The sequence below is a fragment of the Cyrtonyx montezumae genome, unplaced genomic scaffold (assembly GCF_038088225.1).
Source record: "Cyrtonyx montezumae isolate F1298 unplaced genomic scaffold, pur_monq_1.0 scaffold_25, whole genome shotgun sequence".
Lineage (NCBI taxonomy): Eukaryota > Metazoa > Chordata > Aves > Galliformes > Odontophoridae > Cyrtonyx > Cyrtonyx montezumae.
In genome coordinates, this window is record NW_027071992.1 from 11707991 (window position 1) to 11725162 (window position 17172).

General features: G+C 33.8%; 1 protein-coding gene across 2 annotated transcripts in view; it reads left to right on the plus strand.

The window, feature by feature from the left end:
• Positions 1–17172, plus strand: part of RICTOR (RPTOR independent companion of MTOR complex 2) — a 74096-nt gene that overhangs the window by 32309 nt on the left and 24615 nt on the right. For both annotated transcript variants that reach the window (XM_065739919.1, XM_065739920.1), the window contains 15 exons: positions 532–663; positions 1691–1754; positions 4186–4312; positions 4971–5140; positions 5387–5454; positions 6948–7015; positions 8434–8516; positions 9106–9193; positions 10173–10263; positions 10388–10454; positions 10571–10651; positions 11800–11900; positions 14547–14709; positions 15099–15200; positions 17069–17115. In XM_065739919.1, the coding sequence (XP_065595991.1) occupies positions 532–663; positions 1691–1754; positions 4186–4312; positions 4971–5140; positions 5387–5454; positions 6948–7015; positions 8434–8516; positions 9106–9193; positions 10173–10263; positions 10388–10454; positions 10571–10651; positions 11800–11900; positions 14547–14709; positions 15099–15200; positions 17069–17115 (1452 nt within the window). The remainder of the gene's footprint in view (positions 1–531; positions 664–1690; positions 1755–4185; positions 4313–4970; positions 5141–5386; positions 5455–6947; positions 7016–8433; positions 8517–9105; positions 9194–10172; positions 10264–10387; positions 10455–10570; positions 10652–11799; positions 11901–14546; positions 14710–15098; positions 15201–17068; positions 17116–17172) is intronic.

Below are 17172 nucleotides of genomic sequence, written 5' to 3' on the forward strand. Positions count from 1 at the left end.
GTGTATTCATCTTTTACTTTTATATTTCATGCAAACATTTTGGTACTACAGTATCTTTAGAGAGGAGTGCTTGTTTATTAGTTATGGCACAAATTTGTCTCAGTTAAGAGTCAAGGCATTGTTTTCAGGATCCATGGTTAGGAGCTAACGGTGTTGCAGAAGAGGAGGTAGCCTACCTGTGTTTCTTCATAGAAATTTTATCTGATTTAGATTACTTTTTCAGGTTTACTCTTGTACTCTTGCTTTATTAAAAAACAAGTCATACGCAGGTCATGGTGATGTATCACTTCAGGGGATGTACAAACTGATTTTAAAAATAAATCGGTCTTCAGATTAATTATATTGTCTTCGTCTACTGGCAAGTTGGGAGTTCAGCTTCTGAACTGTACAGGTAAATATTGCAAAGATAGGAAATTAATTGAGGATATTTCTCTTTAAAAATCTCACTTTATTTTAAATGAGCTGTTAAGTCAGATGGTGAGATCTACCAGCTACTATAATTGTTCGCTCTGTTTGTTTCCTTCATTGTAGCTTGCGGTTAGCTTTACTAAATGAAGCAAAAGAAGTGAGAGCAGCGGGATTGCGAGCCCTTCGCTATCTCATTCGAGACTCCAGTATTTTGCAGAAGGTGCTAAAGTTGAAAGTGGATTACCTGATTGCCCGGTAATTTTCCCTTCTTGTTCTAAATGGTAAAATTTTGAAATTTTAAATCCTGTTTTTTCATGGTTGAGACAGGTGAGAATAATATCTTCTTACGTTCTGATGTGTAGTTACAAAAGTCTTATTTTATTCAGGGTGAATAATATCCAGCTCTTAAAAAGAGGGACAGTAGTCACAACTTCTAATCTAAATACAGTGCTGTTCTAACGTGTGATACACATGAGCAATCTAAAAATGTGGACATACTGAAGATGTCTTTGAATGACAGATGCTGCTAATCAGAAATAAACCTGTTATTATTAGTAGGTTGAAATCGTAGCAATTTTATTCAGTTATTTTGTCAAAGTTATTCCAATTCTTTGTATTACCATAGTACATTAGACACCCAGAACAATGTCAAGACAAAACAGTAGTTCAAGCCTGAGAATTTGTAGTGTAAATATAATCTATGACACAACATCAGTACTAAAGAGCAAACCTGGCAATGAGGTGGTAAAGCCAGCATGATGACTAGATGTATTTACTGTCATTTCTGGTGCATCCTTCATTAAAATCATCAGGTTTGATATAATGATATGAATGTACACGTGTTTCTGGATTTATGTGCACATATGCTAGGTTTTAGCATGCTGTTAAATTTTATTGTGCAAAGGCGTTTTTCTAATCTGAAAGCACACAGAACATATTTATTTGAAATAGTATGCATTACTCTTCTTTGCCCTTACTTGAAATGACAAGTACAGCTAGCTATAAATTGTTCTTTAAGTTGTTATGCCTTGTCATTTGAAAGTGTTCTAGTGGTTTACTTATAATGAAGACAACTGAAAATTACATAAACTGAACTTAATCTTCCAACTATGAGTATGCTCACTTAAAGGGAAGCTCTTCAACAGTTATTGATAATAATCTTTTTTCTGTTTATTTAGTTGCATGAATACTCATACAACGTCTTAACTGTTAAGGTGAAAGTTAGTATTATAAAACAAAAACATGTTTCACTGTGTTGTTGGTTTTTTTGTTGTTATTTTAGGTGCATTGACATACAGCAGAGTAATGAAGTAGAAAGAACACAAGCACTTCGATTAGTCCGAAAGGTAAAAATTAACTATATGTAGTCTTACTACACCTGCCAATCAGCTTTGCTGACTCTAGGATTTCTCTATCAGATTTTTCATACTTTCATACATTCTTATGTTATCATAAGAGGAAGAACTTACAGCTGTTAGGTTTTTTTTATATTTTAAAAAATAGGTAATTACTTGACTTACTTCGATTTTAATCTTTTTGATGGAGAATCTTGAGCAGGCTAGAGAGTTCCTGTTTATTTTTTTATTGGTGGAGATAAAGCTGAACTGGAAAGAAATTCCTTACCTTATTTTTGATAGCAAAACTTCCTGTGTCAAGAGTAGTATAGATACAAAACTGTAAAGCATTTTTGTATTTTTTTCTCTTATTCTTTTCATGGAGGAGAAGAACGAAATACAAAGTATTACTCCTGTTTTTCAAATCTATAAAAAGTATTTATTGATAAACTTGTTTTAAGAAGTGTGCAGGTTAAGGTAGTAAAATTAAAAATAAACTTTATAAACTTAAGAGGTTTTATACTTTTTGCAAGGGTTGGCATGCTAATACTGTATTTCAGTTGTGCTCTGAGTGTGTTTTTTATTATCAGTTGTGTAATGAGACCTTTGTAACTTAACAGTGTCTTTAAGGAAGAAAATAAATTGCTTCAGAAAGTATTTTATCATTTACTAGAAATGATTTATACACCCATTCTATTTCTAGTTAGGATTTTAAGCTTTTCTAGAAAACTATGTGCATGGGGTAGAATTTGGATTTTATTAAGACTGCTATCTTAAGGCTTCCTGTTTTATGGGTAATAATATTACGTATGACAAGAAGTTTCTCAAACCTGTCTTAAAAATAAACTTGTTATAGTGTTAAAATGTATTTGCCAAGGTGGTTGATCTCTTCTCACTTTAGCATTGCAAATAAAGAAAAATTATCCCCTTTGGCGAACAAATGTCTTTGACATCTCAGGGAGCTATAAGAATAAATATAGGATAAAATAATTCTGGAGAAGATAAATTTTCTAATTTTTTATTTTTAGAAGTGAAAAATGAAAAGACTAGCTTAAAATTTTTTTGTTTGGTGGCTGTTGAGCATTTTTTCACACTGTATATTTTTCGTAAGTAGAAAATGTGATATGGTTGAGTGGGCTTCAAGAAAATATGTTCTCTTTTAAAGCAGTCAGACAACAACAAACCTATTTCCCCTTAGTAATATGTCTGCATAATTTCAGTAATGCTTGTGTTCCATAGGACATAGGTTATATTTATTTAATTTTAGAAAACTGAAAATACGTGAATAGATAGTTTCTCAGCCTTTGCAGTTAAAGCTTTTTTTGGGGATGGGGAAGTCATTTGCTTAGATTTTTTTTGTCTTTAATATGTGCGCTGTCTTCCTCCTTAATGTGGTTTAAATTCTGCTTCTCTTAAACTAACAGCTGAAGATTTTGGCACAGGAGTTCTTAAGTAGCATTAAGGGCCATTTACTATCGGGGAAAAGGAGCACTTCTGTATTAAATTTATTGCAGGTGTTTTTGTTTCTTAATGTAATGACTGTTGACATATTAAAGCAGAACTGGTTTTATTTTTGTTTTTTAATCTGAATTTTTTTGTGTGTATGTGATGTAGCTATATAGATTATGGTAAAGGTATATTAGCTGTTACTTCCAAGATCAGATACTATACATAAGGATTCAAGGGTATTTCTAGCAGTTGCCTCCCAGGTAAGTTCATAAGTTCATAAGTTCATAAGGTTGGAAAGGACCTATAAGATCATCTAGTCCAACCATCCTCCTATCACTATCTCTACCCAACTACTAAATTAAGTCCTTTAGCACCTCATCTAAACGCTTCTTGAACAGCGCTAGGGATGGTGCCTCAACCACCTCCCTAGGCAGGCCATTCCAGTGCCTGACCACTCTTTCAGAAAAGAAATGCTTCCTGAGGTCTAATCTAAATCTTCCCTGGCGCAACTTGTGGCCATTCCCTCTCGTCCTGTCATTGTAGCATAAAAACATCTTTTGTTGACTGTTTTTTGTTGTCAGTGGCTCTTCCTTTGTGCAGAGCAGGTCCTTAGAAAACATCATTTTGGTCTTGGTAACTTCAACTGTTGAATTGATATAAAGAATATTGTGATATGGATTAAATCTTTTTGTTAGTCGATAGCATTCTCTGTTGATAAAGGTGTTCTCGGAAAAGGTCTGACAAAGGCAGCAGTATTTTTGTCTGTAAATGGGATCTTTATTATGATTTAAAAAAAACAAGCAGGAAGAGAATGGTAAAGTAAACAAAGATTCTTAAGAATACTATAAGAAGTTCTAGGATTTGCGGAATATAACCAAATTGTATGTGAAATCATTTGTCTGGTTTTATCTAGGAAATAGAGTGCTGGTGAATTTGAGTATATTTGGAAAAATAGTTTGAAGAAACCAGATATTTTTTCTTTCATTTTTAACAGATGATCACTGTGAACGCTTCACTGTTCCCCAGCTCTATTACTAATTCTTTGATAGCAGTTGGAAATGATGGTCTTCAAGAAAGAGACAGAATGGTTCGAGCATGTATTGCCATTATCTGTGAACTAGGTAAGATAATTGAAGCTAAGAAAACTTCAAATGAGTGTAATCAGTTTTTGAAGGGCTTCTCTTCTGTGTTCATATTAAATATTTTTTATCACATAATAAATTGAATTTGTTTATTAGCTAATGAATCAGAGGTTAAATGTTCTTAATGTCCATTTTGTACAGTGAATCACTAGCTTGATATTAAAATTAAAGGCTTTAAACTGGAAGTCTCTTAAACGTTAAAGACTTGGGGTGCTGTGCTTTAGGTACTGTACTTTAAGAATTGGTGTTTGTGTTGAATTCCCTCTTTCAAGAAAGTATATGGATTGGAAGTTCTGAGAACTCCATATGTGAGTTCTGAAGTATTTTCTGCTTAATGTTAGTGCAAAATAACTTCAGTGTTTTCAAGATACTTCTTTTAACCAGAAATCAATAAGTAATATCAATTTTTTGTATTACGAATATCGAAGTTTTATACTTCTGGACTTAACTTCTTTTGCAGGCAAACCTGAGCTTTACTGTATGGAAACTGTTAATGAGTTCTATTATAAACCTTATGTACCTCAACAGTATTCAGGAAGAAAAGGATATACATACTAAACAGACTAGTTTGTCATACTGAAAATCCTAAAATGTTTTATTTACTATCACTTATTGAAGCAATCTGTTTTTTGTTTAGCACTTCAGAATCCCGAGGTGGTGGCTCTTCGGGGTGGCTTAAGTACCATCCTGAAAAATGTGATTGATTGTCAGCTAAGCCGAATAAATGAGGCTTTGATAACTACCGTTTTACACCTCATTAATCATCCAAAGACCCGTCAGTATGTGCGAGCAGATGTAGAATTAGAGGTGGGTTCATTTTTACATATTTAGTGACAGAAATTAAACAATATATCAGTAACAGTGGTGTTTAATTTTCACTTGAGATTTCACCCTTTATGTTAATGCAAAATGTTTAAAACCTAGCAGATTAAACTTAAGAGCATGATTTGTAAAGAAAGAATAGCATGACAAGTTGGAGTGGGACGGATGAAAGGGCAAAATCCATTGATTGTACTGACATGTGAAAGTAATGTACATCTTTCTTTTGTTTAGCGAATTTTAGCTCCTTACACAGATTTTCACTACAGGCATAACCCAGACACAGCAGAAGGACAGCTCAAGTAAGTGTTAGTGCTTCAACTTGTGCTACCAATTGTGTACATGGAATTGTAATTGAAGTATTTTTTTCTCCTAAGTCACAAAACAAATCAGTGAACTAATAGTGACCTGTTTGAAGTTGAATGCAATAACTAGATAGAATGCAAGTTTATGGAATGTTGTTGGGATTTAAGAATTAAAGAGAATTTTTCTCCAATAATATTTCTTTTACCTTGAATTAGCACAGATTCTTTTCATCTTAAATATCTGCAATGGGAGTATATTTGAGCTCGTGTTCTGTTTGGTGGCTGTATGGTCAGGCTTGGGGGGCAGTAATTAAGCCACTGTATTGTGCCTTTGATCATATAATAAAAGTGGTACTACAGGGATTTAGCATGAGACCTATCCTGCTTTAGCATTTTTATCAGTTCCCTGAAAATAAGGATGAAGTACATTCGCATGAAGCTTGCATATGATAGAAAACTGGGAGCTGATAGAATCAAAAGATGCTGGAATCCAGAGGGACTTCAGGTGGGAGGATTGGGCTGAAAGAACATGATGAAATTCAGCAAGGGCAGATGCAGTGTCCTGTGCCTGGAAGAAAATACTGTGAGATGGGCTGTGAGCCGACTACATGGGAAACTGTTCTAGTAGGCAGCATGCCTGGGAGGCAAACAAGACTGAGAGTAAATTGGGCTACTTTCACATGTACATAGCTAACAAGTTGGAGGATGTTGTTTTTCTTTTCTGTTTGTGCTAGAGGATGGTCAAGGAGTAGGAGCACATTGAGTAAGGAAAATCTTAGGGAAGAGACTTTCTAATACCTGTGCAAAGGTTATCAAGAAGAGGTAGACAGACCCTTTGTAGTGATGCATCATGAAGACATGTAACAGCAGAGGGAATCTGAAAAGAGTTCCAACTTGAGAAACAAATCTGTGATGTCAGTCAGATGTTCAAACAGGCTTTTCAGTGTTCCAGAGAAGTGCTACAGTCTTCATCCTTGAAAATTTCTGGACCTGACAGGATAAAGCCATGATTGTTACCTGGCTTGCTGTCATAGCCAACAGCTTATTTGTGTAGGAGGTTAGAATAAGTCACTTCAACCTCACATATTCAATATTTTGGTCAGTGTTTTATTTTTTTATTTTTAATTCTTAAATGGCAGTAAATTATCAGATATGGGTGACTGAAACAATGTCCAAGTCCTTAGGCCCCTGCTTCAGTCTTACCATCAGTGGAGACTTCAAAGTGATTACCCTGAGATACCCAAAGTAGATATTTAGTTTTTAGTCCTTCCACTGCAGAAACTCCACTGAAAGAGAAATACATTAACATTTTTAATGACTGTATCTGTGTACATATTGTATAAATATGTGCACACACAGAAATATGTATAAGAAAATTTTCTTTTGATTTTTGTACCCTGCCCAAAATCTGAGTTAACTACCTGCTCTGTAAATAACACAATTTATTTTACAGTAATTAACTGTATCTTGTCATATTTGTTTAATGACAGAGAGGACAGAGAAGCGCGGTTCCTAGCTAGTAAAATGGGCATTGTGGCAGCATTTCGATCATGGGCAGGTAAGATTTCTTCGTTTGTTTTACTTGTTGACCTGTTAACTTTTCAGTGTAATGTAATGTTTTGTTTAGTCACAGAATCTGACTATCTTGTTTTTTTCAAACGCTTCCTTCCTGTAATGTTTCGATACTGTCAAATTGGAGGACTCCTAAATAGTTTCTTTCAGTTAACCCTACAGATAAGTTGCACCCTTGTTTTCCGTTTAGAATAGTGTCAGCTGTACCTTAATAGAGATACTAGATGGATGAATGAATGTTGAAAGTAGCATTTTGGGTGCTTAATTCTACTTATTTTACCCTTCTGTACTATGTGTTATTCCGATCTGCTTTCCTTATTCTCTAGACTGACTTATTCTTTAGAGTTTATTACTGTGTACTTTATCCTCCACTGCAGTCAGCTTCTTGCAGATGAAACTGGGGCATGCTGCAGTGACTGTGCACTCAAATCTATTCCAGCATTGCAATGGGAAGATGACTGTTACATGTACTTGGAAAGAACAGATCTCTGAGGTTCACTATGGAACCTGTTAAATGTTCTTAGTGTGTAAGTGGGTGCATGTGCTTGACGTAGGTATTTGTGACTGGAAGTTTTGAACTTGAGGATATAATTCCACATAAAGTATGTCATAAAAGTTAAGTTGTATTAATGAAAAGTTATTTAAGTAGTTACTGTATTTCATTTTTTAGTACTTCTTTCTACATTAAGATTTAGCTTTATTTATATTTCCCAAGAACTGTCCTTTTTTTTTTTTTTTTTTTTTAAGTTATTTCTTGGATGAACTTGATTGTTTTTAGAATAGTGTGTTACTGGTGAGTTTTTTTTTCTTCTGTAATATGTGAAGAAAAGTAGTAAGGAAATGAGCAAGGATGCTCTCTGGACAGCCGCAACTTGAATGAAGAGATGTAAGTGTAAACTGAGGATGAAAATCAGAGTAATGGTTAGCTTCATGTATCATTCAGTAACATTTACAAATAGTTTAAGGGTTCATTCTTTTAATGTTAACAAATGAAACTTGTGTAAAAATACTATGTGAAAGGAATTTAGAATTCATCTGAGATTAAAAGGAACTGAATAACTAATTAGGTTAAGACAACTTTTCTTGCAGAGACTGCTAATGGTTCTGTGTACACATTCTGGTCTAAGACTGATTATTTACAATTCTGTCTTTATGCTATTTCTGTGTGAATATTGTTTTTGGGGAGATAACTTGAAAATACTATTCACATTAGAAAGGACAAAAGTATCTCTTAGTTTTGAAATCACTTGATTCTGTTAAACATTCTTTAAAAGGTGACATAAAGGTAAAGTATGCTAGTGATTACTAACTTCTAACATCTGTACTTGTGTTCAAACTAGAAATCATTTAAGAACATGTCTGGTATCTCTTGGTGAGGTAAAATTGTGCATTAATGTTTTCTAGGTATTATTAGTCTGTGCAAACCTGGGAATTCTGGGATTCAGTCTCTCATTGGGGTACTTTGTATACCAAATATGGAAATACGGGTAAGTGTTAAATGTTTCCTATTGGAATAGGAGTGTATTTGATGGTTTAGATAATATGCTACAATTTTTTAACAATTTAGCAGTGTAACAGAATTCAGTCATAAGACCACTAGTCCTGAGTTTATTTGACCCTTGAATTTCCTGTGTGATTTTTGTGTGGTCAAGCTGCCTGCTCTTTCTGTGTCATTGAAGTGTGAATCAAAGCTCCCTCTGTCTGACAGGAAGGAATCGAGGAGAAAAAAGGGAAAAAAAGCAATAGACATGAGGAGGCAGTAAACATAAAATATTAGTACATGCACAGATATGAATTTTAGAAATATACTAATATACCATGAAATTTATATTTCCAAGAAGAATATGCTTTCAGCCACGTTTCTTGATCTTTAGTTTAGTTCTCCTTCGTGCTTTGTACAGTATTGCTGGTACTTTACTGTAGACAGTGCAGGCATTAAGAGAAGGCCCATCATTTGCATGAATTCACATTACATCAGTAGTACATCAGTCAGCTTTGACAATAAGTCGAAGCAAATCTATAGTAGGTTTAATATTTTTATAAATATATCAAATTGCTGCCTTTTTTTATTTGCAGCGGGGTCTGCTTGAGGTTCTCTATGACATTTTTCGCCTTCCTCTCCCTGTTGTTGCAGAAGAATTTATTGAGGCACTTCTTAGTGTAGGTAAGTATTTTGAACCAGTTCGCATAAGAATTCTGTGAAACTCTTCTGCAGATTTGATGAACCCAGTACCTTCCCTCTGGATTGTAAATTTTATCAAAATTAACTTTTTCATCAATGAATGCAGTAGGTATTCTGAAGTCTTGTTTAAAATGGTTTATCAGGAATTTAGCAGTGTTCAAGCTACAAGTCTTCTTTTTTCTGACATTCTTAATGTGCCAGTTGTAAGTTTGATAGAAGAACTGTAATGGAGCATAGTTGGACATGCACTGTACTGTCATTTGTGTACAAGTTATTTGTCTTTGAAGTATTTGAAGCACTGTTAGTGTAGAAGTGTTTGTGAATGATGCTGAAAAGTTATTGCAAAGTATCTCTGTATACTGAATATATGCTCATTATTTACAGTGCATTTTAGCAGTTTACTTTTTCTGGGATAATTGTCTGTTTTCATGTCTATATTTAGAAGAGTTACTCTTAAGCTTAGAATTATTTATTTACAAGCTTTGAAAGTGTCCTATACTTTCTCTCTTAAGAGTATGAGCCTGAAGAGAGTAATTCTGATGTTCCTCATCCTGAATTGTAATGTTTCATCATCCTCCAAACTAGTAACTGTCAATGGCTTGGTTATGAAAGCTTAATCCTTGTTCTGAACTTCACTATTAATCATTTTTTTGTTGCAAACTTATTTGTTACATATGAATGCATGTGTAAAAATGTTAATGCTTTCAGTTGAACAACAAACTTCATATGTTTATGAATAGTAAAAATCATTATTTTGATATTTAGATCAAATATTTGTCCTAGCTTTGAAGCTGACCTTACTTTGTGTAGGAACGTGGACTGGATGGCTTACTGGAGGTCCTTTTTGACCGTTTTCTATAATTTCAAACCTGAGGGAACACCTGCTCATAAAAACTACTATTAAAATAACACTGAAGTACAGGGCTATAATTAACATTGGTTTTGTTGGGTTTTCTTGTAGATCCAAGTAGGTTTCAGGACTGCTGGAGACTCTCTGATGGCTTTGTAGCTGCTGAAGCTAAAACAATATTACCGCACAGAGCCAGGTCAAGGTGAGTATTTAATAATTTCAGGCTAAGCTGTTGATTTTTTTTTGTGTAGAAAACAATTGTCTTTCTCTTGCAGAAATAATAAAAATGCTCTTTCTAAACTGTTCCTGTATGTTTTTCTCCTTAGGCCTGATCTCATGGATAATTACTTGGCTTTAGTGCTTTCAGCTTTTATTACCAATGGACTTCTAGAGGTAAGTGACGTTAGGTAGGAGTAAGTGCTTACTACTTTTCTCTTAAAATCATTGAAATAAGATACTGTGTATATGCACCCTACACTAAATATTGTAATACTTTAACTTTTTTTCAGGGTCTGGTAGAAGTGATCACAAGTAGTGATGACCATGTATCTGTTAGAGCAACAATCCTTTTGGGAGAACTTCTGCATATGGTAAATAAAACTGCTTGCTATTAGTGACTCACTGAAAATAGTTGGTTTTTTTTTTAGCAAAACTTTGATTTTGTTTGGAACTTGAAACATCTGCTTTCTATCAAAATTGTAGGGAATTTGTGTTACACCATGTAGCATTTTATGTATTAAAAGTAGCACGAATTGATAGGCTGTTCATCTCCAGCTCTCTAACTCTCACCATTTCTCCACCTTGCCTCAGTAAATAGTATTTTTGAGCTACAGTCCTTTGAATTCACTTCACTGTGTTCGGGGATAAGACTGCTGCTGGTTTGTGCTTTTGAGTAATGGTAACAGTTAACAGCATGGTTAGCTTTCTGCTTCCAAGGCTTGGCAGAAGAGACTTTCGCACTTTCAGCTGTGGAGCAGTTACTAATATTTGATTATGCAGTTCCCAACTTGTACTGCTCTTCCCACATTGCTATTGATAGCCTCTGAATAGCACAGAGAAGCTGAAGGCACCTTGTTTCATGCCTCTTGCCTTCACAGTGTTTGCAGAAGAGAATTCAATCTGTTTTTCTTGCCTAAACATGGTATTTCAAAATACACATGTAAGTGCTGCTTTGCAGCCTGCCGAGGGACTGGTAGTCGTACTCGAAGAGGTATGATTTACCTTTCTGGCCAGACAAGTGGTTTTGTTTTTTTTTCCATGTCCTATATTGACAGCAAGGAGAGCATATATGGCTGAGCACTTTATTTTAAGGTTCAGTGTATATTTTATGCTAATTTTTGTGTGCAGTATCTTGTTTTTAAAAGTATCAAATGGACATGCTCTAATTGTAATTCTGACTATATTTCAGTACTTTCATACACACAACATAAAGAGGTGATTGCTTTGCTTTTTTTTTTGCATTAATGGTTGTCAAAGAGGAAACATGCAAAAAAATTAAAAAATTAAAAATTTGAAGATGGAGACCTTGTCTTTAGCTTTGATTGTTATTCAGATTGATGGACATATAATTTTAAATATTTTATGTCCAATTATTGTTGGTAGTGTGAAAAATAGATTTGATTTCATGCATTTGTGAAGCTCTTATGAGAAGCAGTAGATTTTTCAAGTGCTGATCCTTAAGAGAAACATGGAATGTTGTAATAAGTTATGGTAACTAGACTTCCTTTTTTTTGTTTAGGCAAACACAATTCTTCCTCATTCTCACAGTCATCACCTGCACTGCTTACCAACGTTAATGAATATGGCAGCGTCTTTTGACATCATGAAAGAGAAAAGATTGTAAGAGTTCCAATTTTTGCTTAAAAAAAAAAAAGCTGAAGTGTCCTTTATTGTAATTGAATGAAAACCTGTGTTATGTTTCTGTTTCTTGAAACTGTGGATATCTGTATTTACAAGTAAATGTGTGCATATAGAAATGATCACTTACACCAAGGAAATAATTTCTAGTACATGATTTTGAACATGATGTATTACAGAAAGAACTCAGAAGTTTTAAAATCCTGAAAGCAAATTTTAGTAGTTGTTTTCAGAAAACATTTGCATATATTGTGAGATTTTTTTCACATAATTTTTCTAAATGAGCTATAAGCTGTTGTTTGACAAAGAAACATCTGTGTCCAGTTTCATATATTTAACCTGTCCATTTTCACTGTATTTTGTCATTTTGACAATTTTTCCAACCTAAGAATGCTTGTGTCATATTTTCTGATTTATCTGTAGCTAGGTAAACAGTAATTGACGTAATCATTTAATCATTATTGAAGTGAGCAGAAATGAAAATGTAAAATTGGTATAGAGCTGTTTGTTAAAACCTGTTACTTCGGAAGTAAATGGTCACCATGTTAATAGTACTTTTGTTAAAACTTGCTGTGACTTTTTTGAACTCTTAATTTTAACAGTAGAACTAGAAACATTTCCTGTTCTTTAAGTTCCATTTAACTATAAGAATGCATGAACAGAAATTCTGAATAATAAGTGTAATGTACTGCATTGGTATGTTAAGCAGCATTAGGGACTGTTTGGAACTCATGCCAATCAAATGAGGTGTATACGGGTGTCTGACTTGAAATGAATGTTTATAGAAGTTTCTTTTTATAGCTTATTGAGCAAGGAATGCTTGAACTCTAAAATTGTAAAAATTGGTCTGCTTTTAGTTATTTTCAATCAATTCTTAAAGAATTTATACATCTACCAATTCTGCAATTTAATCTGAGATGTTATTCATTGTAAAATACCATCTCCTTTGTGTTTCACATAATTTAAGCTATCTGAGGAAAGCTGGAAAATTTGATAGATCCAGTGTCTTTAAAATGTGTGGCTGCAACTTAGGTTTCTTACCTACATTTGTTTTTAGAAGTCTTTTTGAAGCAAGTATCAATGGAAGTGTTTTTTTTTTTTTTAACATAATAAGTTATAGGAAATTCTTCTGTTAATCTGATTATTGTTTTTGCCATTCCTGGCTTGTTTGATCAGTGATTTGTTAAATTATCTTCACATTTTCTTTTGTTGTATTGTCAGTAATGGCTTACAGATCTTTGCAAACTGCTATTGTAAAGTGCTTAGTATTACTTCCAGAAAGTTTCAGATTTTTTCATTGTATTTTTAAAGATGTCTTATGTCACTAAAAGATTTTTGGTATATGAAAATATTTATCAAGAAAGGCATTCTGTTTTGGAGGCAAACATGTCTATTTATCAGCCTTAAGCCACAACACAAGCCTTTGTTTTCTTGCAATACTGTCAGTAGGTTGCTTTTTGTTTGTTTGTTTGTTAAAAAAAAGGCTTCTAATAGTGAAGTGACTTGAATAACAGTGAATATTAATGTGAAAAGTTCGAAGTATAATCAAGAAAGTCATGTAATTTGAAATGAAAATTATTTTTATTGGTGTATACTGGTTGAAATCAGCAGAAAATTCGCTTTTGTGTATCTTTATCTGAAACTCTGTTTACAGGGTGTTTTGCAGGGTATTTCAGTTAAAGTTCTGGGAGGAAAGGAAGAATGAAGATAAAAAGGGGGTTATGTTTGTGAATTTCAGTTTTTTTACTTCTTGGTATTTATGAATCTGATATAATAGCAAGAAGTACTAAGTTTTTGTTTAAAATATAGTGTTGTTAGATCAGGCAGTATTATGTTTTTGCGAGCACTGCAGTTTTTCACAACGTAAAGAAAATGCAAACCTTTACACAGGTCTAGATTTGTAAAATTTGGGTGAAAGAATTTTGCTGATATTTGTTTATTTGAAGATGTAAAAAAATTAAGAATATTTCCTATGCTGTATGACTTCAAAGAGAAGTCATACCTCATCATTTTTACACTTCATTTGCTCAGGATTGTTTTTTGCTAGCAGTGTTTACTTATGTTTCTGCCCTCAACAAGTGCTATTTTTATTACTTTCTATCTTCTTCTGGAAGTTTTCCTACATGCTGCTGTCGACTCTATTTAGATATAAAGGCTATGTAGTACTGATGCCCATGAATTTAGGGAACATAAGGGGAGGGAGAGGATTGACAAGAAAAACTACTTTGGACAAGTTAAATCTAATTTCTTCAACTACAGAATGTTGATCTTCTGTGACAATTTATATATCTCACAACTTCACAATTTGTTCTGGGCGATCTCTGTAGATCCCCTTTAACTGAACAATCTATATTTCTGTGAGGTGTGAAGGATACCTCTAGTTGCAGAGCAGAAGAAAAAGTGTCAAGGTTCATTGTTTAGTAGAATTTCAAATATTTTCTATGTAATTTCACTACAAAACTGAAGCAAATGATCATATGAAAACTTGCACCAAGATAAGCATCTTTGGCTTCAGAATTGTTGGTGAAACCTTCCTTGAGTGATTGCTACTGAACTTAGTGTATAGCACTGCAGTTCTTCAGTTGGGTATCAGTTGTCAGACACTAACTGTAGTATTTTTTTTATTAGACGAGCAAGTGCTGCACTAAACTGCTTAAAACGCTTTCATGAGATGAAGAAAAGAGGACCTAAACCTTACAGCCTTCATTTAGACCATATTATTCAGAAAGCAATCTCAACCCATCAAAAAAGGGATCAATACCGTGTGCAGAAAGACATTGTTATTTTAAAGGTATTACCATTATTGATCTTGCAGAATTTAATTTGAAATTATATTTTGGATGCTTAAATCCCACCCCCTCCTACCACTTTCACTTTCTCATTTAATTCAGATAAATTAATCTGATTTTTGTAGATTTTTTTCATTTATTATTTTCCTTAGCTGCTTGTGGATACTGTGATGTTTTCTAGAACTTGAGAGTATAATAATATTAATGCTTTCTAGGCTGCATTGTGATCTCCTGCTCTTCAGGTTACTACTTCCACAATAGTATGGTCATGCAGTTTACTCTGAGATGCAAATTACTGTGGAGCAGAGCCTTTAAAATGAAGGTTGCATGAAAAGTGTATCATGTGACAACTGCAGCAGTGATATGAAAACTTTTCATGTCTATGTTGCAGGATACAGAAGAAGCACTGGTCATGAATCTGCGCGACAGCCAGGTTCTCAACCATAAAGAGAACCTTGAGTGGAACTGGAATCTGATAGGGACCATACTGAAGGTGAGCATAAAAAGGTTGTAATACAATTTTTAGAAGGAACTGTAAGAAAAGAACTGTTTCTATTTCATATAAAAGTTTTAGCATCTATTACTAATTCCATACTGTATGCCATAGTTAAATGTTTAGATGATTTATTAAGCTTCATGGTTTAGCGGGGAAATAGTGGTGATACCTGAACAGTAGGACTGGAAGTTCTTGGAGGCCTTTTCCAGCATTGATGATTTTGTGTTAGTCTTTTCGATTTCAGAAAGTTACAATGAAATTGATTTAATCAATACCAATATACTTTGTATACAACCTGTAAACTGTATGAGGAGAAAAGCACACTGCAACTAAATCCACAGATGTCTTTCTAAGTGCACATTAAATTTTATTTGGCTTTATTTGAATAGGAATAGAGATATAATCTTGAAGTTATACTTTACACTTCTGTCTAAACTGTATGAATATGGATATGACAGGGTTGTATGTTTGCTAGATGTATTGGCCAAGTTACATATGAAAACTGATAATGTGTAGTCTTAACTAATACAAATACTTTTTTATAAAATTAACTTCTCTTTATACAGTGTTTAAAAACAGGAGATTCTGACAGGGAGGGCATTTATCTCTTACAGAGGACTACCTGTTTTTTGAGCAGTAAAATTCCTTTGAGTAAGAAAACCTTGAGTATTCAGTATCATCTTAAAGACAAAATAGCTTCTGTCATTCTGTGTGTAAAAACCATCCTTCTATTACCCTGATTCTGTTACACAGAAATCCTGTGCAATGTATTTCATAGTCTCCAGTCAAACAAATTAAAATACCTCAAAGTTAGGGACTTCTCTCTTTCAGAATGAGTAGTCACTGTGCTTTCTGGTTAAATTCTAACCACTTCCATTCCTGCTAATGTTATCTTAATTTGCATTGATGTTATATGATTTATCAGAGTTGTCCGTCTTTAGACCCCGAATGAACTGCATCCAGTTTTCAGAGTTCATTATCCCATGTGGCTACACACTTTCCTCCCACTCTGTCACAACCTTATGACTGTGGTGCATCGTATTTCCTACCACCTTGCTACTTCAGTCTCACATGGTCCCTTTCTGCCTTTTTACTTGGTCAGCTTGCTGTTTAAATTGCTAAAAGAAGAGCAGAAGTGGTAGAGATCAGGATGGAAGAATTGGGGCTTTGCCATTGACAGGTGTGCATCCTTAGTCTGGCACTGTGGTTTCAGTGTTATTAGTGCAGTCAGTTTTACTGATCATTAACTGCTGCACTATCTGTCTTAATACTAATGTACCCATTGGAAATGTATAATTCTATTGCTTAGATGAGAAAGGACGGAGGAGAAAAAAAAGAGAAAACTTAACATGAAGCAGGGGTAGGTCCAGCAAGGTGTACTACGGCTTTTTGCATTCCTTTTAGACATCTTTGATGTGTCAACAGAGGAATTTAAATACTGTTTTAGTGATATTTAAGAGAATGACAATTTCTAGAACAAACCAGATTAATACAGAAAATTAAAAATTAAAAAAAAGCAATTGTTATTATACATATTAAAATCTATTTTTTATTTCATAATGGATACTGAGTAAATTAGTTTTATTTATTTTTCATGAGCATGTCATTAGCTTGCTGTTTTCATTGGAATTATGGACTGGTACACATAGCATGCACCCAGTATTCCCACTCCTACTCCCCCCCAAAAAAAATAGAATAGTTACTGGAGCAAGAAGTGTGGACTTTTCAGTCAAAAGTTTATTTTTATAGGTAACATTAGATGCAAGGAATCTTGTTACTTGTACAGTAGAAATGAGTGAATATTAGTGATTTATCAAGAGCTGATGTATGAGTTTCATGTAATGCTGTATTTCCTATTTTTCTAGTGGCCAAATGTAAATCTAAGGAACTATAAAGATGAACAATTGCACAGGTATGTAAGAAGTACATAGACTTGCTTTGAAGAAAGAAATAGGGAAGAACTTTTATT